The following is a 22,866-nucleotide window of genomic DNA, read 5'->3' as shown; positions in this document are numbered from 1 at the left end:
GCTATATTTTATGCCCTGACAGCTTCCTAGGCAAAGCACTGACATTCTGTTGCCATCATCAATCCTCACTGCGCTAACATAGAAAATCCTTAAATTCTCTGTGCATTTTCATATCTGCCAGCAAAGGAGCTGAAAATACATTTTATGCCTCTTGAGCAGAAATAAGTATTTTCTTAATGATAGTTTATGTCACTGATTCTCAAAAAAGGAAATATGTAATGGGTTATCATAAAGAAAATATGGAATGGGTTATCATAAATCACACAAGTATAACATTATTTTGAGACAGATATTGTGAAAGCTTCTATTAACTAGTTATAGTTCGAAATTTCTGGCTGGCTTCATGCTCCAAGCTGCTTGGAATGAATGTGATGTCCTGAACCCGCGAAGAACCTGCTCTGTGTGAGATGCAGAGATCTCGGTCAGAGCACCGTTTCCTGGGCAAACACAAGCAGTCGGGTTCTTCTTTTATTCTGAGGTTTGGTCCCTGTGAGGGTTTATCCTTTTGAAGGGATTTTTAGAGACACAGGCACATTGGCTACTGGGAACACCTTTGAGAGCTGTCACATATCAGGGGGCTTGAGGCCAGGCTAGAGAGCCACAAGATTATCATTTTCTCCTTGGCCCGTCACTTCTTGTTGTGTTTTCCAAATCTGGGTATATGTCCTTGTCTGAGCTAGGGACCCCTGCTGACCCTCGGGTCTGTTCTGGTAGTCAGAGTGATGAGTGTCAGGTATCCTCACTCACCATTTGCATTCCTTCTCCCGTCAGCGAACACCAGCTGTGGGCTGCCTCTAAAAATGCTGCGGAAGACGCCCATTTACACCTGCGGCACGTACTTGGTGATGCTGGTCCCACCTCCAGGGGGGTCGGGCAGCTCTGCCACGCGCTCTCTTTTTGGGGGAACAAGTGGTCTGTCGTCTTTAAAAAGTAAGTGAATTTTATGTTGGGCACTTTTCCCAGTTTTGTCTCCAACTCTGAAATTGAAGGCTTTGCTGTTGATGATTTTAAACTTACTCTCTTAAATAGTTGTTTGCAATAGCTTTTTGATAACAACAGAAAAACTTATCAATACAGTCACAGGCGAGGAGGCATTTAGAATGTAAGTTTTATAGATGGTGTGATAGTATACTCCTGAAAGTTATTGCCCTGTAAAATTACTAGAAATAATAATGAGTTCAGGAAAATTTTAGGAAATGAAATAATGTATTGTTACATAGTTTACAGCAAGAACTCTACTCACTGTGATAGAAATCCAAAGGTGTTAAAACAGTATGTGAAATGCCTCTGTTTTAGGACATATACGTTAAGCCAAAATGTATAATACAAAAAATGTATGCAAAAATTAATTAATGTTATAAATACATATATTTTTATAGAAGAGGAAGGCATACTAGAATAATTAAAGTAGTGTGATTTTTGGCTTCAGAGTGGACAAATAGTTAAATGAGAGAAAACATAGAATCAAAAATGTTTCTTTCGCATTGCCATTTTCTAGCTTTCTTCATCATTTAACTCCTCTGGGCCTCAGTTTTCCCACTTGTAAACAAATACAAGGATAATGGTATCTCACACTATTTTTTGGTGACCATATACCATAAGGTAAGTTAGAGTATTTTGAAAAACAAACAAAAAAAAACGCAAAAGAAATTATTCCTTTTATGTGTGGTAACTTTGGGGGGAGTTCTTTTTTCTTTGAAATTTGTTTAGGCACATGAAATTAAAATGTTTTAAAATCAGTTTACTTGTTTTCATTTCCCAATATTTCATATTCTGTCCTCTTAAAACAGTTTGCTTATAGTAATTTCATTAAATCATTATATTTCACATTTAGGTTTTTAAAAAGCATGTCATACTCTAGCTTAAGCTTGCAGGTATAAATTTGACCTCAGCAGTTTAAAAAAATTATCTAAGATCAACTTGAACTTTAGGTCGTTTCCACTAGTTGCATATGTTTGGAATTTACATATGCATAATAACTCCAAAACTCTTTTGCCTTTGAATCAAATAAGTTTGACTTTTTTTCAACAGCTTGTTTTCTCTAGCAGCTCATGTGACCAGAATGTCCCCCTTAGCCCTTGGGTAAATGATGTAAATTTATTATGAGTCTCTTTTAAAAAAAAAACTTTATTGAGATATAACTTACCACCATAAAATTCATCCTTTTAAAGTATAAAGTTTAGTGGTTTTAGTACATTCGCAGAGTGGGGCGACAGCACATTTCCATCACTCCAAGTAGCAACCCCACCCATTAGCCCCGCCTGCTCCTCATTCCCGTCCCCTGGCAACCGCCAGCCCACTGTCTGTCTCTGTGGATTCGGCTCCTCTGGACTTCTCATATGCATGAATTACACAATAGGTGTGCTTTTGTGACTGGCTTTTTCTTGAACTTGATGTGTTTGAGCTTCCTCCGTGTCGTGGCATGAATTGTTGCTCCATCCCTTTTTATGGCTGAGTCATATTCCATTGCATGGATGTACTCCCATTTTGTTGACACTGGGGTTGTTTCTGCTTCTTGGCTGTTTTGAATAACTCATGTACAGGTTTCTGTGTGGACACGTTTTCATTTCCCTTGGGCATGTACCCTGGAGAATTCCGGGTCGTGCGGTAACTGTAAGGCTGCCCTTTGGAGGGACTGCTAACCTGTTTCCCAAGAGGGCTGCACTGTTTCCCGTTCCCATCAGCCATGTAAAATGGCTCCGATTTCTCTATATCCCTACTGACATTTGTTATTTTCTATTTTCTTAATTATAGCCATCCTACTGGGTATGAAGTGGTATCTCATTGTGGTTTCGATTTGTATTTCCCTAATGACTAGTGGTGCTGAACATCTTTTCTTGTGCTTATTGGCCATTTGTATATCTTCTTTTGAGAAATACCTATCGAAGTCCTTTGGCAATTTTTAAATTGGGTTATTTGTCTTTTTATTGACTACTTGTCTTATTAAACCCTTTTTTAGCCTCCTAGGCATGGTTTTTTCTCTCAATTGAAAGTGACCCCATTTGACTGGAGCAGGCCTTTACTGTGCTGCTTTCTTCATGAGGATACAGCTTACACCATGATTCTATTTTAGACCAACAAATCAATAAACGCTGAAATCCCTTCTGTGTCCCATTGCACATTGATCACGGTGGGCCGGCGGGCGGGGGGGGCGCACTGCTCAGCAGGTAGAAGCGGCGCCTGCTCACAGTCTGACGGGGAACCACGGCGCCGTGTGAGAGGCAGCTGGAGGATGATGCACAGTGCGCACCACTGCCCGGACCGTGGGGAGCGGGCGTTCGTGCTGCAGATTCAGAAAGAAAGGGTCGTTGTGGAGTGGGGGGTGGGAGGGAGAGACTAAATGAGCTCTTGAGTTCAAATCATGAAAAATGGGTATTATTCATATACCCATTTGTGGCACATGCATGGTAAACACAGCAAAAAAGAGATTTGGGGAAGATCATTTGTTGCTGCGCAGGATGGAACAGTAGAAAACAGAGCAGAAACAAAGAGTACAGTTCAGATTATAGCTCACGTCAGGCGTGATGAGGATCTGGATCTCCAGGGTGACGGGAATAAGAAAAACAAGCTCAAGTGGCACAGTGCTCAAATTTTATGTTTAAAAGGAGAGGAAAGAATATCAATTATAGCAGCTAGCACATATGAGCTGGTGTGGATCCTGGACACATTTTAACTTGTTTAGTCTTCACGAGAACTGTGTGAGGCTGGCACTTTTATTGTCTCTGGTTTACACATGAGGAAACTGAGAGGTTCAATAAATTTCCCAGGGTCACACAGACGTGGTAGAGCTGGGACTCAAACCCAGACTCCTAGGGCCCATGCTTGTCATCACTGCACTATCTATCCTGCGTTAAGGACAAAGGCCAAAGTGTCTCCGAGTTGTAGAGCCACTGCATGGAACTGCGCCATGCGTCTACTAACCTTTGCTGAGCACCCACTATGTGTAAAGTATCTGTTACCTTGTGTTGCTAATGATAATAACTCCTTTTGCAGTTACCCTTTTGATAATCCATATTAAAAAAACCTTTATGCAAAAGTTTCCATTTAAAAAACACTTAAAAATATGGCTCACTATTTAGAAAGATATTTGTGAGTTTTCTTTTTGTGGTCTTATGTGTGTGTTCTGTCTCCTCATTGTTACCATCAGTAGACAACAAAAAAATATGTGGTTTTTATGAAAGTCTTGTTAAGAGCCTAAAGCTGAAACTTTTAAAAAAGTAGACTGACAATCACTTTAAGGCTTATTAAACAGCTCAATGTTTGTTCCCAAAGTCCTAGCCTCCAGCTTGGTGTATAACATTTCGGACGGTCAGTTCACCAGCCGTGCTGATCTCATAGACGCTGCGGGAAGCTCCCTGGGGCGTGGCGCGCTGGTGCCAGGATTAGGTAAGAAGTAAATGCCCACACTTCTTCGGGGAAGTCAGTGTTTCAGCAGTTTCTCTCAAAAAAATCTTGCCAATTCTCTGTGGTGTTCTGGTTTCCCTGAAAGAAAAAAATTTTTATACTACTGTATAATCTTGAGGATTAATGTAAGAAATTGCCATGTGAAATTCCTCTGCATAAATTCCTCTGCATACTGTCCATTAGGTTGTCTGATGATGCCTGTAACAAATCCTTCAAAGGTCAAAATTTGAAATTCTTCTAAGATTTATTTCCTGTGAGGAATTTGTATGCTTCTTATTGTTAAGAAATGAGCACTATGTGCTATTTTCTCTTTGCCTTGTCTCCTAGGAAGCTCATATCTTACCTGTTTTTGGCTCCATTGCTAAAGACGTTTTTTGGGTGTTATGTTAATTAGTCCTATTGCACCTGGGTTTTTAATGCAAGCCACTTGAATCTTTTATGGAATTAAAAAGGTCATGTAGGAGTCAGTCACTAAGAGCTATCTCTTCCTTGAGACTTATCCCATGCTCACAGAGGAGTTAAGCAGAACAGAGACTCAGAGCTGCGTTTTTGCTCAACCTCAGCCTAATGCTTTGCCAAGGAAATGCATGGGAGTAGGGTGCGGATTGTCGGCATGGGGGGTCCTTGCTTTTCCGTTCCGTGGCAGTGCTGGCGAGAACCACGTGCACAGGCAGATGACGACATGGCAGTTGGATAAAGACGCTCTTCTTGCAGGTGCCTGTTACGACACAGTGAACAACATGCTGTGGACCTGCTCGAACGACTACATCGACCAGTGGTGCAATCCTGGGAATCAGGCCTTCCATTACGTCTGCCAGAGGCTTGGAGTCAGCCACATCATCACGGAGCCCAAAGGTGAGGTGCGCTCGGCCTTCCAGGAGAAGCTTTCCCCCAGGACACAGCAGAGAGGGCTGTGTCACGAGTCAGTGGGACGAGGCCCAGGCAGCAACATGGGTCAACAGCCTTCCCTTTGTGAACTTAGAAACCTGAAACCCATGTTGTCTGATTGGTTTATGACTAAGGAAATAGTGTGTAAATAAGTAGAGCTCTTGTGGTGGTCCACAGACTTTTTTTTAATAACAGGAAAATTATGTTTCTTCTGCAGTTGTCAGATCTTTGGTACAAAAATTAGTTCTTGTACTCGGCATGGGATTATATGTTGCTATAATGTTTTACATTGACATTTATTTATCCATAAACTTATAATTGGGTAGAATTACCAATAAAGGATCTTTGTATTTATCAGTATAAATATTAAGATTCTTAATATTAAGTTAATATTTTTTTGTATTCAAAATGTGTTTATTGGGATGGTTCCCTACTCATCTTGACCTGGGGACTCTGAGTGCTGCTTCCTTCCGAAGGAGCAGCCTCTGTCGGTGCTGCTGCTCCTCCCGTAGACTGGCAGGGGTCGGGCGGCCAGCACACGAACTGCCGTCTGGCGGGGCGGGAGGCAGTGGCGGTGTTCTGGCATCCTGGGCATTTCCCACCCAGGAGGTAGGACTTGGGGCTCTGCACCAGGGGCCTCTTCTTGTGTTTCTTCTTCTCTTTTGGAGACGGATGAAGGAGGTTCTTAGTGGGAGGCATGTTGTCATGGGGTGGTTGTCACTGCCAAAAAACAATATTAAGTTAATATTAACTTAAAATCCCATGGCATCAAAGTCAGCTATAGTGGTATGGAGGAGTGAGTAGCTCAGCAAATTCTATCCCCATAAAACAATGCTAAAACTGGCAGAATCTCAAAAACAACTATTTTTCTAGGCACTGGAAATTGACAAAAAGGCATATACCAAATTGAGAAGTGGGTATTTATAAAAAACACTGAACTTTGGGTTAGAACAGTGGACGTCGTGGTGTTCTTAGCTGGGGATGCTCCTTTCTCCCACCTCCAGCTCCATCGGTGTAGTAATTCCACCAAGTTGGGGCAGGTTCTGTAAACCAGCATCTTGGCTGCCGGAGCGGGCCGACTTGATTTGGAGCAGAGCGTGGAAAACCCTCATGCCTGGCAGCACCATCAGTACGGTGGTAGTCTTGGTGGCACAGAGAGAATACCAGTGGCTTTGTTAGACTGAGGTCCGTCGTTCTGGTCAGAGCAAGCAGTGAACGAGCAGGCTAGCCAGAAATTTACTGGGGAGATCTGGGTAGTAAGAAAGCTGCAGAGGACCTAGGTAAGCTCCCCACAGAAGCCCGAGGAGGGCCACACTGTTCACACAGGCCTGGCCGAGCGTGAGCCTGCGGAGGTGTGAAGAGGAGCTGGCAGAGAGTGAAAACCGGGGCAGAGTGTGAAACTGCCAGAACTTGGATGTGCTCCCCCCAGAACACGCAGAGCCTCCCAGGGTGGAAGTCCCCCTAGCTACAGGCATGAGACCCCAACCTCTGACTCATGGGGTAACCCCAAGGAAGCCAGGCTTAAAAATACAAACAAAGCCCTGGCTGGCGTAGCTCAGTGGATTGAGCGCGGGCTGCGAACCAAAGTGTCCCCAGGTTCGATTCCCAGTCAGGGCACATGCCTGGGTTGTAGGCCATGACCCCCAGCAACCGCACATTGATGTTTCTCTCTCTCTCTCTCTCTCTCCCTTCCTTCCCTCTCTGAAAATAAATAAATAAAATCTTAAAAAAAAACAAACAAACAAGAATAATAAAAATAAACAAATGAAAGAAAGCAAAAAGTTGAGATAGAAGCAACATGTTAAGAAAACTAACTGAGCAGAGAAATCAGTAGCTACACGCTGCAGACAAAACTCAGATGTTGGACTTAGGAGATGAAGAATTTAAAGCATCCTTTGTAAATCCCTCCAGAGAACTGAAGGATACCACATTAAAAGATTAAAGGAAAGTATGATGACTATGATTGAATAAGTAGGGAATTTCATTAAAAACGTTATTTTTTTTTTAAAAAAAGAACCAATTGGAAATGCTGGGTTTGAAGAGTCAGTGACTGAAAGGAAAAAATCATTGCGGTGGCCAGCAGCAGACCTGAGACGGCTGGGTGTAGTGGACAGAGGTATCCTGTCTGCACGAGAGAAAAAGCCACTTTGGAGTGGAGTGATGAAGTATTTTGTAGAATGTCCCCTCACTTTGGGTTCGTCTGTTGTTTTCTCACTTTAAACCGAAGTTACAGATTTTGGGGAAGACGCTGCAGAGATGAAGTGCCTTTCTCTTTGCATCATTTGTCACGGGTACATGATGTCGGCATGACTTGGTACTGGCGATGTCAAAATTGACCGCTTGGTTTGAACACCAGCTGTCTCGCTGCGCAGTTACCACTTTCCTGTTTCCATGCTCCGTTAGAAGCAAGTCATTAAGCCCACCCTCATGGGAAGGAGAATTAGGCTCCAGCTCCTGGAAGGAAGGGCATCAGAGAACTTGTGGACATGTGTGAATCACCACCGTAATTAAGAAATATCTGTGGGGAAGTGAGACTTTGAGGCTATGCTATTGTTTTTTTTTTTTTTATTTCTTCTTGAGTTAGCTTTGGTAATTTGCGTCTTTTTAGAGATTTGTGCATTTCATCTAACTTTTCTTATTTGTTGGCATGAAGTTGCTCATAGTATTCCCTTTAATTTTTATAGGGTCAGTAGTCATTTCTCTGCTTTGGTTCCCGACTTCGGTATTGTGTAAATTTACTGGAAGTCATGGAATTGTGTACTTAGAATGAGTGGATTTTATGGTATATAAATTATATCTTGATAAAACTGTTTAAAAAAGGCAAAAAGAAAAAGCCAACCTCATATTAGTGACTCCCTAATTATTGTCTACAAGCCTCTTGCCTGAACTCCAGACTATGTATTGACCTCCACTTGTATATATATATTTTTTATTTTTTATTTTTTTTAGCAGACTTGTTTTTCTTTTTTTTTTTTAAGATTTTATTTATTTATTTTTAGAGAGGGAAGGGAGGGAGAAAGAGAGAGAGAGAAACATCAATGTGCAGTTGCTGGGGGCCGTGGCCTGCAACCCAGGCATGTGCCCTGGCTGGGAATTGAACCTGCAATGCTTTGGTTCGCAGCCCGAGCTCAATCCACTGAGCTACGCCAGCCAGGGCTATATTTTTTATTTACTAGGCATCCTCAGCTTAACATGTCAACAACTAACTCCCTATTTCTCCCCATGTCCAAATCTATACCTAGTGAGTCCCCCACGTTCCAGGATAGCACCACTGTTCTTTCATTGCTCACACCAAAAACGTTGGAGTTACCTATGACTCTCACTCTCCCACAGCTCACACCCAAACGGAAATCAGAGAATCCCATCAGCTCCCACCTTCAAAATACCTCCGAGTCTCGCCATTTCCCACTCCCTATGCTGCTGCAACTCTAGTCTAGGCCGTCGTTGTCTTCTCCCGGATTATCGTAATAGCCTCCTCGCTGGTCTTCCCACTGCCTCGCGGTTGCTGTCGTCTGCTTGCGTCTCCACGTGACAGCCGGAGTCTTGGCAACCTTAGGTGGTCAGATCAACACTGTTCTGCTCACACAGCCCCACTGGCTTCCCACCCAACTCAGAGTAAAAATCAGAGACCTCCTTTATTTGGGTAGGTCCCAAAGCTAACTTTCAAAAAGTCTTTAGTGAAGGTGAATGATATCAACCTGAATTCTCCTGGTGTAAGATCAGGGACTCAAAATGTACAGGATTAGTGAGACCCACCCTGGCTGTAGGATTATCACGCAATCAAAGAGTTTGGTTATGGCAAAGTTTGCCTTCTCTTCTGTTTCCTTGAGTCCTTTTCTCGTAGTTCCCAGTGCCCACAATCCGTCTGCAGCTCTAGAGTTCCTCCATCAGGGCCTGCTTCTCCAAGATGACCTGCTTTCCTCTTCTTTTTTTTTAAGGCAGTTCATTTCAGCTGTTTTAGGGGAAAAAAGCAAACTTCTTGTGTGTGTGTACTTTGCCTATTTAGATTTTTACCTCCATTCCTGAATTCCTGTAGCCATCCATGAGGCATTGGTTATTACATAAGAGGATGCTTGTCAACCCCCCCGCCCCCCGCCCCAGGTTGGGCTGGTGGCTCTTTAGGCCGTGGTGACTAAAGGATAAAAACGTGGAGGTATTGTGGGAGGAGATATTTCTGGACCCGGGAGGGAGGTGGGTTCTCCCATAGAGGAGCCAGAGAAGATGGAGCGATTGTACTGGAATGATTACTGGCATGTGCTCTGAGCCAAGATGGCCTGAATTTAAGTCCCAGCTTTACCACTCAGTAGCTGTGTTACTTCTGAGTCTTTATTTACTCCTCTACAAAACTGGGCTAAAATCGTCTAAGTTTATGATGGTGTTTTAAGGTAAAGCCTGCGTAGCATTTAGCCGATTGTCAAGCATACAGAAAGGGCTCCATGGTGGTAGCTACTTAGGATTAAAAAAAAATACGGAAATTCCCGGGTGTTTTCACATCAGCACTCGGGCAGGGAGAAGGGTTCTTTAGCAGCAGCAGCAGAGCTGGGAGCCCAGACACTCTGTCCTAGTGTGTGCATGCACCTTCCGTAAGTCAAAAGGCTGTTCCCTGGGGACTGCGCATGGATGTGTCTTTCCTCACTGAGTTTCCTTTTTGTTTTCCAGAAGAGGCTATAACCACAAATGAGGTTATAAACCAGTTATTGCACCACGTTGGTGCGATGTGCATACACCAACTCAATCTTCTTGCCACCAACCCAAACCTTCCGATCACCAGTGTCTTGGGCAAGCAGCATCCGATCGAAGCACACCACCTCAGCAGCATTTGTGATATTATGGAGAAGGCCATGGTTAATGGAGACACCTGTATCATACGCTGCATTCTTGTTGTCTTTCAGGTAAATAACTCTGTTTTGAGATAAATAACAATATGGAAAAGGGAACACAAAGCTTGGCTTCAGCAGCTAGCTTCCACCAGAAGAAAATGTAGTAACATTCCTCTGTTGCATCTCACCCCATTCTAGTCCTGTCGTTAGAATTATCATATTCATGGCACAGCAGTTAGTGGAGTGTTGCTGTATGCAGTTCATTGTGATTAATATATGTAAAGTATTTACTGTAATTATACCATTACACAATTGAAGAGATTGTGGTTAAAATGTATTCACAAGAATATCTGCGTGTACTTTCTCCAGAGGGATAATGTTATCCCCGGTAGAATTCACGTTTTTAGATGTACTCTTTCTGTTTCTGTAGGTGGTGTTTAAATTTTTCTTCAGCCCACAAACTGAAAGGAACCGAGACATCATTCGACGGTCGGGATTGCTTCTTTGGCAGCTGCTGATGGCACCGAAAGACCAAATTTGCCCTGAGATTCAGAAGGAAGTCTGCCTGGCCATCAGGTAATCAGTAAGTGATTGTCACGGTGCTCTCCTCCGAGTGCTGCCTCCTGATCTTCCCCGTGGGGGGCGGGGGGGCGCCCGAGGCGCCTCTTCCCCAGCCCGTCCCAGCCAGCCCGTCCCAGCCAGGGCCTCCTGCGCAGAGGACCCTGCCGCTGGACAGGGCTTGTGGCCCCATTCCCAGGGGCCGAAGCCATCCATGTTCCTGCATTCCCCTTCCCAGTCTGAACCTAAGATCCTCACTGGATCCTTTAAAAAAAATAAAAGACAAAAATAGACTTGGAGTGTATATTTTGATGGTTTATAAGCAGATGTTTATCTCATTTGGGAGAGTCTGGCAAGAGGGTTAAGAAGCCAGCTTTGGCCTCAGGCAGACCTGGGTTCTAGTCTTTGCTCTGCCATTTACTAGCTATGACTTTGAGTCTTCCATTTCCTCAGCTATAAAATGGGCGTAGAAATAGTACCCACTTCACAGGTTTGTGAGATTTTAATAAGGTAAGGTCCAATGCAAAGTAAGTGCTCGGCAACGTTAACCTTCTAAAATCTACTTAATACCTTGTTAGGCAAGAGGGCAGAATTTGTGGACCATTTTCTATTGTCATTCTCTCTATCATCTGTCTACACACACGCATGCATACACACACTCTGAGTGCAACGAACTTCTGTCCAGGAATATAGCCTTAATGTGAACAAGTATGATGTAGTGACCAAGAGAGAACTGAGTGCTGGGTCTGGAAGTGCTGGATGACCGGTGGGCGGAGAGGGAGGGCAAGTTCTTTGCTTCCACAACAGGTTGTGCTGTTGGTCTCTTTCCGTTGAGGCCATCAAATCAAAAATGTGCACCTAGTGCCGCGAGGCAGCTCCTGGGGCTCGTGAGCATGTTCACCGTCTTGTTGGTGACTCCTCATGGGTATGTACATCTGTCAAAACTTACCAAATTGTACACTTTACATATGTGTGCTTCACTGCACATTAGATCTCATAAAAAATGAAAGGAAGAAAAATTCTCGCACTATTTGCAATACTGTTCTTTCTGCCCCTTTGGAAGAGCTGAGAATCAGAAAATCCCCTTCTCAAATGATTTTTTGGCGCAGCCTCCATATATAGCTGGCTTGACACCATTGATTTTTTTAGCGCTCAGTTCTCGTTAACGAGTCCTGCTTCTGACCTCAGGTGAGTCGCCATTTTGGTGACTTACAGGTAGGACACGTAGGGGGAAACAAACCATGGGCGGGCTTGACCACAAAGTGAATGCAGGTTCAACCGCCTTTTTAGTGACGAGACTTACCTCAGAGTTTTATGTAACCAAACTGGCACCTTTAATAAGAATAAACATTTAAGTGGAGTTTGGATTTCCTAGAACATTTGTCTAAAAGCTTTTTGACTTTTCTGTCGTTTCAGCTCTGGTTTGAATATCTTATACCCAGGTGAAACTGAAATCAATAACTTACTTAAGCTGGTCTTAACTGAAGGTAAGAACTACCCTTTAATTGTCCTTGAACTACCATTTCTTTTTCCCCTAAGGAAACAACTGGACATTCAGGATAATAGATTTTTTCCTTCATATCTGTGAGCGTTAATTTTCAAAACGTATCTGCGCATAATGCCAGCACTTCAGCCAGAAGAAAGCAAGAACCATGTTTTGTATATACATATATCTCCAAGCTTTATAAACCTTTCTGTCTCCACCACTCAGCCTTCTGTTCCTTGTTTAGCTATTTAATGAACATTGACAGTGATGACTTCTTGGGGGTTTCCAAGCCAGTTTTCCCACACATGAAAATGCAGCTTTACAGTTAGACTAAAGAGAAACAGTAACAATTCGCCACGCCAAAGGGTTGGAGCTCACACTTTACGATGTGTGCAGGGCAACCGCACCTCAGGCAGGACGCCCGAGTTGAGGAAGGTTGGACAGGGGCACAGCAGGGCTCGCTGTCGCTTGTGCGAGGCAGCCGCCACTGGCTGGCGCTGGATTGCCGACAGTCCGCTTGTTTAAAAACTTTCTTCAATAGCATCTCTTTCCAAAGTGTAATTACCAGGGTTGTTGATGGAGCTTTGTTCTGCATAGGAGAGAGAAACAGTGGCCTCTCCCAGCTGCGGGATGTGATCCTGACCAATTTAGCAGAGCAGCTTCAAAACAACCGGTTTGGCAGTGAGGACGACGACCATTACAGGTGACACCAGCTCTCTCAGTCACTCTTCCTCTGTGTTTCCCTCAGTAATCAGTGTGTAGTTGGATATATCAGCCTTAGTCTCCTGTAATATCTAATATGGTTAGCATATTAAGTTTAAACCCTGACCCCTTGAAAGACAGTACGTCTGACACGTTTCAGTTTAATCAATAGAGAAACCGAGGCCTGGGGAAGGGTCCGTGGCAGAAATGGTAGGTGGAGCTTATTTCAGAAGGCTCGATGGAGGGTGCCGTCCTCGTGCTTCTCGACAGAGGGGGAGGGTGCGGTTAGAGCCGGCGAGGGGGGAAAGGCACTGGTTTTCCTTGCTGTTTATAAAGCATTTGGACTAAGTGCTTGGGTCCCATTTTGTTTCCAGTGAGTCTGACTTAGATAACAGAACCAGTTGTCAGCATCATTACTAAGGTGATTTGCTTTCAGAACCAATTAACTTTGTATCTTCTGTTTATCATCTTATACAGTTGTATAACATTTTATCTTTTGTTATTAAACCATCAGTATCTTATTGTTACATTTTTCCTGCATTTAAAGACTAAATGATGAACTTTTACACTACATTCTGAAGATTGTTGTACGAGAATCCTGTATCTTAATCACCAAGTGCCAAACTGTTTCTAAAGATGATTTTCAAAAACTCCTTTCGACTGTGCCTGTAAGTAAAAATGTATTTATCCAGGTCGATTGTTCCATAATTTAGCTGTAATTTTAATGTATGTGAGGAGGCGACGGCAGCGTCCATCTGCTCTGCCATCTTGACCAGATCTCAGTAAAAATGTGTTTGATGAAAGTAAAATTGAGCCCAGTGTTCCTGTTTTCATTCTACTGTGTTGAGGTGCGCACGCACACTTGACAAGGACAGACTTACCTGGTGAAGGTCCGTGGGTGCCTGTGCTTGTCCCAGAAATGTAGAACTAGACAAATCCATTCGAAATACTTTCTTCCAAGATGACTCCTGCTTTAAGTGTCTTGTTGCAATAAATTATTTGTCTGAATTTGGATTTTTTTTGTTTAAAACAGTGAAGATTTCTTCCCTTGTTAATTTGAAGTTTGGCATTGTTTTCTAAACCATCAGTGTTTTACAGAGACTGATAAGAACCAAAGATTCTTTTAAGAATTTCTGTAGAGTCTTCTCTAATGGAGACACATGTGATGGGAAGGAGGGGGGGAAGAAAATTAGTAAGAGGCAAAAATTCAAGTAAGTATCTGAATGATCAGTGAGGATTATGTAGCAGAAGGCAGAAGGTCACGGTAACTGTGTCGAAGTCTATATCAAAAGCCAAGTGCAAATAAATCACCTAAGAAACTAACTTGGTCTGTTTTCTGTACTTTCTCTTTTGCTTCCCTTGTCAAAACCTTTTAAAAACACGAGGATCGCATGATCCCTTGTTTCAGTAGGACCTAGATCATTTAAATGCCCTTGTTTGTGTTGAAGGCTGCATCCTCCTGCCTGCGCTATCTGATGGCAGTTCAGAACCACCTTCTCAGTAACACTATTCTGATTAAACCCGACGAGAATGATGACAGTGACAACTCCTTGCAGGGAGAGACATTGAAGGTACAGGTAAACACCAAGCTTTATTCTAACGATGCTTTCTACCCAGCGTGTAAAGCGCAGCTTAATGGGATAAATTTCTGTCTATTATGATGTCGGATTTCACCATGTGGCTTATATTTTTGTGAGAGGTAATACTAGGCCACTCATTTCATAGATTTTTATGTCATCGCACAGTGGTTGCCATGTCTGTGACACTCTCATAATGTGTCATCCATGTGCTCCTGTCGATCTTTTCGTGCCTTTGTTTATTTTCATGTTTTTTTAAGAACTACAAAATACGGCACTTACAAGTGATCTCATATGCACCTGAAAGTTTTATTTATATAGGAATATATAAATAAATCCAGGAGCCTAACAGTTTAAATAACTTTGGCATTTTGGCTGATTTATTATGTTCTCTTGATTCAGATAACTTTAAAGAGATGCTAATTTTCTCACGATCTTTATGTTGAATAATTTCTAAACCTATCGTTCATTTCATTTCCTGTAATTATTTTTAAGTTAGAGTCTGTGTAAACTCAATAATTTGTTTCTACATGGAAATTTATAGCAATACAGAGATTTTTTATAGCATCATTTGTTATAATTTTGACAGATGCTTAAGGCTATTGTTTGCATTGTTCTTCAGAATTTCATCTTTGGGAGAATTAGAAAAATCAATAAAAGCTTGTTTCTTCCCTACAGTGTTGAGCAAAACACACTGAAAAATTAAGCAAGAAAGCCACAGTTAAAGATAAAATCCATTACAGTTTGCCCTTTTCTTATGCCTTGATGCATGTACATAAAACTATGTAAATCATACATATGCTAGTTCATAATTATGAGTTTATTCATTATGTAATCAGTTTGTAAACAGGCGAAAGAAATTGCATGAATTAATCATTTAAATTGCTGCTACTGTTTATCACCTTCTCTTGCCTTAGTTTCCTAATCAGTAAAAGGGGCAGTAACACGTCTGTTGCGAGGTTGCTGTGAGCATTAGAGACGAGGCAATAAAGTGCGTGGCCCTGTGCCCCCGCCAGGCGTGCAGTCAGCAGGTGATGGCTCAGATGATCAGTACCGCTTACACCGTGATTTATCTTGTCTGGGCAATCCAGGGTTCCCTTTCTCTTAGTAATACCAAAAAAAAAAAAAAGGAAAGAAAAGAAAGAAAGAAACCCCAGAAAATCCCAGCCATGAACACCAGTGTTTTCTATTTGGAAGGCTCATGTTTATAAATGCTTAATTAACCTCTGGAAAGAAACAGGTCTTGGTAAAGGCAGAATAAATGGGGTTGTCTAGTGTTTCTGGGGGGAAAGCCACCACACATTTCACCGAAAGAGTGAGTTTGGTTATATTTCTTAATAGAAAATAATTGCGAACTAAACATTTCTATGATCTGAACTAGCGTTTCTTACATTATTTAGTATTTGTGCCCCCATGAACTCTCTAATAGTTATTTTCAGTGTTTAATAGCCTGTGACTGCCTGCCACTTTAATTGAATTTTTAACGGGCCTGTTTTCAAGTGTACTGGTTTAAAACATTAAGTGAAAAGGTCACTTGTACTGTTTCAGGATGTTGTGTTTTTGTCTCATTTTATTCACCGCCTCTACATGCGCCTTTTACTGTTCTGTTTTTCTCTTTAGCTACCCTCATACCACCCAAGGCAATCCTCCACCTGGACAGTTTCCGGGCTGGCCACCGGGAGCGCTCTTGTGCTGGAGGGGATGGGAGAAATGCCTTTTCTCCTGGGGACTTGCTGTGCTCCCGGGAAATACTGCGTATTTCTGTCAGCACTCCCGACCTTAGCCTCCCAAATCAAATTGCTACTTGCCATCCTAGCGGAACTTACTGCTTTGGGCTTATTCTGGCCACCGCATTATTTAATTTGGAAATGCATCATAAAATATGTCATTTCATGTTGTCATTGTGAGTGTATAATCATCACAAAGCTTACCAATAACATTATGATACTTTCTACCTAGGAGCTAAAGGTCAGTGTTTTGGCTCTTGCCACCCAGATCCTAACTGGATGTGACGAAGTGTTGGAAATGCTACAACAGGTCACGACTGCCCTCATAAACAGCGACATACCCGACCGCGAGCTGAGGTGAGGACACGGACTGGGAAGTGTGACCTGCTGCCCTTCGGGAAGAACTTGCTTATGAAAGAGAAATCCTTTAGAGCAGAGCATCAGATGTCCAGTTACTACAGATGGAGTGTTATGAGAATAGGCGGAAACGGCAGTGTGCAAGTGCAGCTGAACTCCAATGGGGCTTTTAGATATGACAGGGCTGACAGTCGTGGATTCAGGCTGGCAAGGTTGAGGGGGGCAGCAGCATCCCTGACCTTTGGGTCTTCTACCAGCATTAGTCCCAAGCGGGCCTTTGCTTCGGCTAGCCCACTCAGCGCCGCGGGCACTTAGCTTTCTCGTGGTGAGTTTGTTGGGGAGGCCGCAGTGATTTAGGGAGACAGGCAGTTAACTGCTGTGCAAAAGACAATGTCAACATGGTATCTCAAGATTTTACTGTTGTTTTACTTCTGCAGACGTAGGAGTGACCTCTATAGAGGGTAAACTTCTCATCCCGGTAATAAAACTCTTTCTTGGTTCTCCCCATTAAATTTCTCCTGTGGTTTGCTGGTAGAGATTGACTTAACATGCCACTTGTGTTGATGATTTTAATGTTAAAGATGTTGTTCTAGAACAGTCCTGCAGTGTAACTTTTTCTCCAGTAACCCTGTCTATCCTCATGTCCCCGTTTCCTGGCCTCGCCCTGGGAGTAGGTGGGCAGGTTGGAACTGAGAACAATGTAGTCCAGATAGGCGCTGCACTTGGGCTTGTTAAGGCTTGTAGGGGCCACTGCTGGCCCGTGGCACAGATCTGCGCTGGGGGGACGTGCAGCCCGAGAGCCTGGGAGGCCTGAGTTCTGGTTCCGGTTCCAGTCCCAATATTCTGGATGGTCTTAGAGAACTTACCTAACCCACATCTTTCTCTGGGCGAGTCACATACATTAAGTCTCCTAGCTGAAGATTAGGATATTAAGAATGTGAGTGGGTAATCATTTCACAACAAAGGGTCTGGCACAAATAACACCACCTTTTTGTTACAAAATCTTTTATTACACAATCATGTGCATGTAATTCTGTAACATAACAGTGTCATACTCAAGCACACCATATGACATTGTAGGTGAAATGTTCAAATTAAAACTATAAATTGCTACACCCATATCACCCTACCCACCACACTCAAGCAGTGTTAGTTCTGCCGGACCCTGTATATGCATATGTCAAGTCATTACATTGTTCACTTCACATTTATACAGTGTTAGATCTCAATAAAACTGAAGGGGGATGTGATTTTAAGGATGAATGGAAAACGTGCCTGCCTCTGTATCCCCTGTGAGCCAGTTTCTCCAGGCCGGAAGTGGGTGTTACTCCCGAGGGCAGGGGGACTGGTGCTGTGGCCGCTCCTTGTCCCACCGGCAGAGACTTGGGGCAGCCCCAGGGCTGAGGGGGCTCTGCAGACGGTAACCGCCTCGCGGGGCCGCTTACCTACGTAGAGGGTCCGTTTATAAAGGCTTCAAAGGTGCAGCGAAATGCACCATGCAATCTTCTTCTTCTTCTTCTTTTTTTTTTTTTTTGCAAAATCATGTTGAAGATGAAATCTGAGATTTCTGTTTCCTCCCTCAGTGGTAGAACATGGGAAATTTGTGGATTGAATTGCTCTTAATTTTAAGTGCTTCAGTAATTCAAGAAAATGCAGTTTAAGAGATTTTGTCAGATAAAGATGATGTTGGTTGCTTTTTCACATGATTAGGAATTGCTTAACCTGTGTGTTTTCTTAAACTTCTTGTAGGTTAAAAGGCTTGGAACAAGTTACTAAGGCTACTATGCTTGGGCACCTTCTTCCAGTGTTGCTGACCTCCCTGATGCATCCGAATTTGCAGACTCTGACCATGGCCGACGCCCTGATGCCTCAGCTGGTGCAGCTGGTTCTCTATACCAGTCAGGTACGACCCCTGGTGCGCCAGAGTGAGCGGCCCTCCGGCCGGCCCACTTCAGGTTGCGGCCGCATGCGTTCCCTGAAGGCAGAACCACTAGAGTCATGACTCTCAGCAGCCACGGGAAATAATGGTGGAATGAAGAAACAGTGTCATAAAAGTAAACTGAAACATTAAGAGAAAATATTTTATTTGTTTGACTAATTATTTACTGCAGTCTTTTCACAAGTACTCGTTGCTGGTCAGCTGTAGAAATGCTGACCTAAAGGCTACTGAGATCCCACCATGATATTTCGTCTGAGTCCTTGCTGGCTATTGGTACCCAACATCAGCATGTTCCATTCCCGCGCTGAGTAAACTGATGTTACGTGGTCTAAGTGGCAAAGCACTTCTTAGTGAAAGAGGGCAGACTAGGGCTGCAGAAAGATGGTTGAAGTGCGAGTTCTCAGCTTGGCTCTGGTACCCCCCAGATAACTGACAGTAAGCACTTTAAGGCATGATGATGATTTTGTGTTTCAGACGGCTTTGCTGCTTAAAACCCAGTGTCCAGTTTTTGCCGAGGTGGGCTGTTCCCCATGTGGTGCCTCAGACCAGAAGGGCAGGCTGTTCCCTGGTGAGAGGTGAGCGAAGCTGCTTCCTCGCAGGAACCCCTGCCTTGTTTTCTTCTGGTGAAAGCCTAGTGCTTCTTTCACCACAGTGGTTTTTAGTAAGGGCTCTCCAGCTGGGAGTCAGGGACACAGTTTTACAGATAACGGTAGACTTGCTTTGTAGTCTCTTAGGAACTGGTTAGAATGAATTTCCCCACTGATCAAGAGATTAGTTCAAAATCGACAAATTGTCAAATACTAATGATCAGGATATAAAACATAGGACTTTAGCAAGCAGTTTGACAGTTTCTTAAAAAGTTAAACATAAACCTGTCATGTGACCCAGCGATTTCACTTCTAGGCATTTCCACAAGAGAAAAGAAAGCCTAGATTCTTAGAAAGACTGGTATATGAAGGTCATTGCAGCTTTAGTTAGAATAGCCCAAAACAAGAAACAACCCAAATGTCCATCAGCAGGTGAAGGGATAGGCACAGTGTTGCAATCGTACAGTGAAGTCCTACTCAGCAGTAAAAAGGAATGAACTGTGGACATGTTCAACAGTGTGGATGGATCGTAGGCTACTTATGCTGAGTGAAAGAAGCCAGATCCCCCCAGAAAGTACATACTGTATGATCCTGTTTATATAAAACTCTGGAAAACGCAAGCTAGTTTGTAGTGACGGAAAGCAAAGAAGTGGTTGTCTGGATTAAGAAGAAGGAGGAAGTTTCCCTGGTGTATACATACAGCCAAACTTACCAATTTATAATCTTTAAATATCTGCAATTTATTACATGTCAATTACAGCTCACTAAAGCTGTCTTGAAAAACATTGATCAGAAAGGAAGGACTTACAGGTTTTTCTAGAATAGTATGCTATCCAGCTGAGCTTTGTGCAGTGATAAAAATCTGTATCTTTATTTTCCAGTACTGTTGATGACAGCCACATGCTGTTAACTGAGTATTTGAAATGTAGCTAATGTGACCAAGACATTGAATTTTAAATTGTATTTAATTTAGATTTAATTTAAATGGCCACATTTTACTAAGGAACTACCCCTGTTGGATAGCACAGAGCTGAAAGAGAATTCTACAGCAGCCAAGTGCAGCTCTAGGAGCCTGTATTCCACAGCCTTGGGCTGTGACGCCCCGAGAATTCAGTTACAGTGGATGAGAGCAACTTCAAAAGCACCTTTCTTTAGTAAAAACTTCAGTAAACATTGGTTGTGTAGACTCATGGAGTGTTCGACAATTGACATTTAGATATCAACAAAAGGAACCTTTATAGGATTCTGATCCCATAGGATTTGGAAAGTGGCCAATTTAAAAGTCCTTTATAGTACCTTTTCTTTTTCCGAGTAACTTTAAATGAGAGCGAGGTTCTCTCTTGGATATGAGTTGGGCTTCCGCCTTGAAAAAAAAGGGGAGGGGGGAATGCAAATATATTGTGTAACAAGAATATCTAAGAAAAGAGCCTTAAATACAGGATTTTTTTTTAATGTTTCCGATCGCCACTGTGTCAGGCCACAATGTCGTCACACTGCACGCTGTGGAGAATTAGAGTGACACTTCTTCATCGTATACGTTTTCTTTTTCCTGTCCTTGCTGCTAAACTCAGTCGCATTCTGTTTGTCTGGTTTTAGAATGCTGGAAGAGAAGGAAGAGCCAGGCTTCCTCACTGGTTTAAAGATTCCTGCTCCCTGGGCTGCTGGCAAGACTGTGGAGACAGTCCACCCTGTCAGAGACAACTACAAGTTCAAGGAAACTGTCCACATCCCGGGAGCTCGCTGCCTGTACCTTCGATTTGACAGCAGATGCTCTTCACAATACGACTATGACAAAGTAAGCACGAACTGCTTTAGAATGGCTTCCCCCTCCGATAAGCTGGTGTCTCAGATGCTTCTTATTTTTCTTTGCTGCTGGTTACCATTCTTGACTTATTTCTGTCTGTACATGTCTCTTAGGAGAACTGCCCTGAGATAACGCCTCGAAGGGTAGTGTTTGGGGGCGTCCGAAAGCCAGCACCTCTGCACTCTGAGAACAGTGTTTTTCAATGGCATGTTGAAAGCGGGCTTTTGTAAGCTTTCAGAGTTTAGACCCGAATCAAAGAAAATGTTCCATTCTGCTTACCTCCTGCCTTTCCTCTGTGCTCGCAGTTGCTATACATGTGTGTGTCCTTCCATCTAGAAAGGTCTCACTGCCCAGTTCTTGGGGCTTCTCATGTGTCTTTCGGGAGAAGGTGGCTTTTTAGCAGGATTTCAGATGTGTTAGGATCCGTTTGGATCCTTTTCCAGTTATTCTTTGTCATGACCTCAGGGTCCACATAGATTTCAAGGAAGTGTCGTTTCCAACCTGGTGGCTGAACCAAATTATAAGTAAAAGGAAGTGTTTTAGGGCTTATAGTATTTTCTTCTATTTATAACTGTTGCATTGTAAATCATTAGGTTGAACTTAGGAGGAAAGGCTAAAGAAATTGTGATACGTAACATACAAAGGAACAACTGAAGGATTAGCTAATATCTTTGTACATACACAGGGCTATTTTCATGTGAATCGTCAGCTTTCTGCTGTATCTGTCCTCTGTGAACTGTGTAAGGGCAAATGGTCTTCAGTCCCAACAGGGGAGATTTTTAAGTTAAAAGATAAAGGACTTCTTAACTGTCTCTACTGTGGGAAGTAAAACACACTCCTGGGCAAACTGTAGAATCCTCATCCCCATTATCTTAGGCTAGTGAAGATCCCAGATGTCTGGAGGGGCTAATACTTACCCCCAAAACTTACCTTCGCTGCAAGTGAGAGAAGTGGCCTTTGGTGGGCCTTTCAAAAACTTTATCTCCTGGCACCGGTCTGCACCGCTTCCTAGTTCCTGGCATTAGCTACCCCGTTGCCTAGATTCAGGTGATACGGCTGTTTAAAATGGAAATGAAAGAGGTTGCCATTTTAATTAGTGTCACTTTGGTTCTCCTTTAAACACCAGTCATTTGCAACTTCTGGTGCATGCAGCCTCCCCCTGCCGTACACGTCAGTGTTAAATGTGGAGGCCAACAATGCCCACTGACTACAGGGACAGAGGTAACATTTACTTTCCCAGCGGTCCCAGTGGTGCAAGACCCAGTGGTGTGGCTTCGGTAAGGAGTCACCAACAGATCAGTGTCCAGGGCTGGAAGTGCCGCTTCCAGGTCCACTCGGACCTCCCCTACACAGACAGGGGGCCGTCGGAGTACCCGCCACAGGACCACACCGCAAGACGGGGCTTGGTGTTTAAAGAAGCGGGGGCTGTGCTCTTCCTGCGAAAGTATTTGAATGCCAAATGGCCTCTGAATGCTTCTCCTGCATATTAGAAAGTTGGTTAGGTGGGTGTAAATTAATAGCCTTTGTGGAAGAAAAGTGTTGATACATGAAAACTGACCCAAGAAGAAGCAGCCCCCTTTCTGGCCCATATTTGGGTCATTTTTTTTATACACCATGAAGCAATATTCTTGCACAGGAATGTATGGCTTATTTTCGATTTGTTGCATTTTTTAACATCCTCATTGATTAAGGTTTTGGGGGTTTTTTGCTTTTATTTTGCTGTTGTATGACATATTACCATCTTTTCACTTATATTTGCTCACTTTATTAATTTTGGGGAAGATTTAAGAGGGCAAACTGTTCCTTTTAGTTATGAATTGCATGTGGTTATTTAAAAATATATGTGTGTATATATATTAGCTGCGTATAACTATTTTAGTGTGAAGTCCCCAAGTCAGTTAAACTGTGGTGATATTTGTTATCATTCTGTGGCTGCCCTGTAAATACCAGTGGCCAATGGCATTCAACCTAGTAGTATCAGTTGTATTTTTAAAAAACATTAGTTATATTATGACAC

At 43.0% G+C, this 22,866-nt stretch overlaps 1 protein-coding gene across 5 annotated transcripts in view; it reads left to right on the top strand.

Annotated features, from left to right (window-relative positions):
• The window catches only part of HECTD4 (HECT domain E3 ubiquitin protein ligase 4), a 154,528-nt gene that overhangs the window by 61,291 nt on the left and 70,371 nt on the right, over positions 1-22,866 (top strand). For 3 of the 5 annotated variants that reach the window (XM_036014940.1, XM_036014938.1, XM_036014937.1), the window contains exons 9-21: positions 772-930; positions 4,273-4,386; positions 5,119-5,259; positions 9,952-10,184; positions 10,543-10,688; positions 12,087-12,157; positions 12,754-12,859; positions 13,406-13,526; positions 14,307-14,435; positions 16,395-16,519; positions 18,269-18,422; positions 18,933-19,033; positions 20,642-20,840. In XM_036014940.1, the coding sequence (XP_035870833.1) occupies positions 772-930; positions 4,273-4,386; positions 5,119-5,259; positions 9,952-10,184; positions 10,543-10,688; positions 12,087-12,157; positions 12,754-12,859; positions 13,406-13,526; positions 14,307-14,435; positions 16,395-16,519; positions 18,269-18,422; positions 18,933-19,033; positions 20,642-20,840 (1,799 nt within the window). The remainder of the gene's footprint in view (positions 1-771; positions 931-4,272; positions 4,387-5,118; positions 5,260-9,951; positions 10,185-10,542; positions 10,689-12,086; positions 12,158-12,753; positions 12,860-13,405; positions 13,527-14,306; positions 14,436-16,394; positions 16,520-18,268; positions 18,423-18,932; positions 19,034-20,641; positions 20,841-22,866) is intronic. The other 2 variants (XM_036014941.1, XM_036014939.1) reach the window with 1 other exon arrangement.

This window comes from Phyllostomus discolor, chromosome 13, assembly GCF_004126475.2.
Source record: "Phyllostomus discolor isolate MPI-MPIP mPhyDis1 chromosome 13, mPhyDis1.pri.v3, whole genome shotgun sequence".
Taxonomy (NCBI): Eukaryota; Metazoa; Chordata; class Mammalia; order Chiroptera; family Phyllostomidae; genus Phyllostomus; species Phyllostomus discolor.
This window is presented reverse-complemented; position numbering and strand designations above follow the sequence as displayed.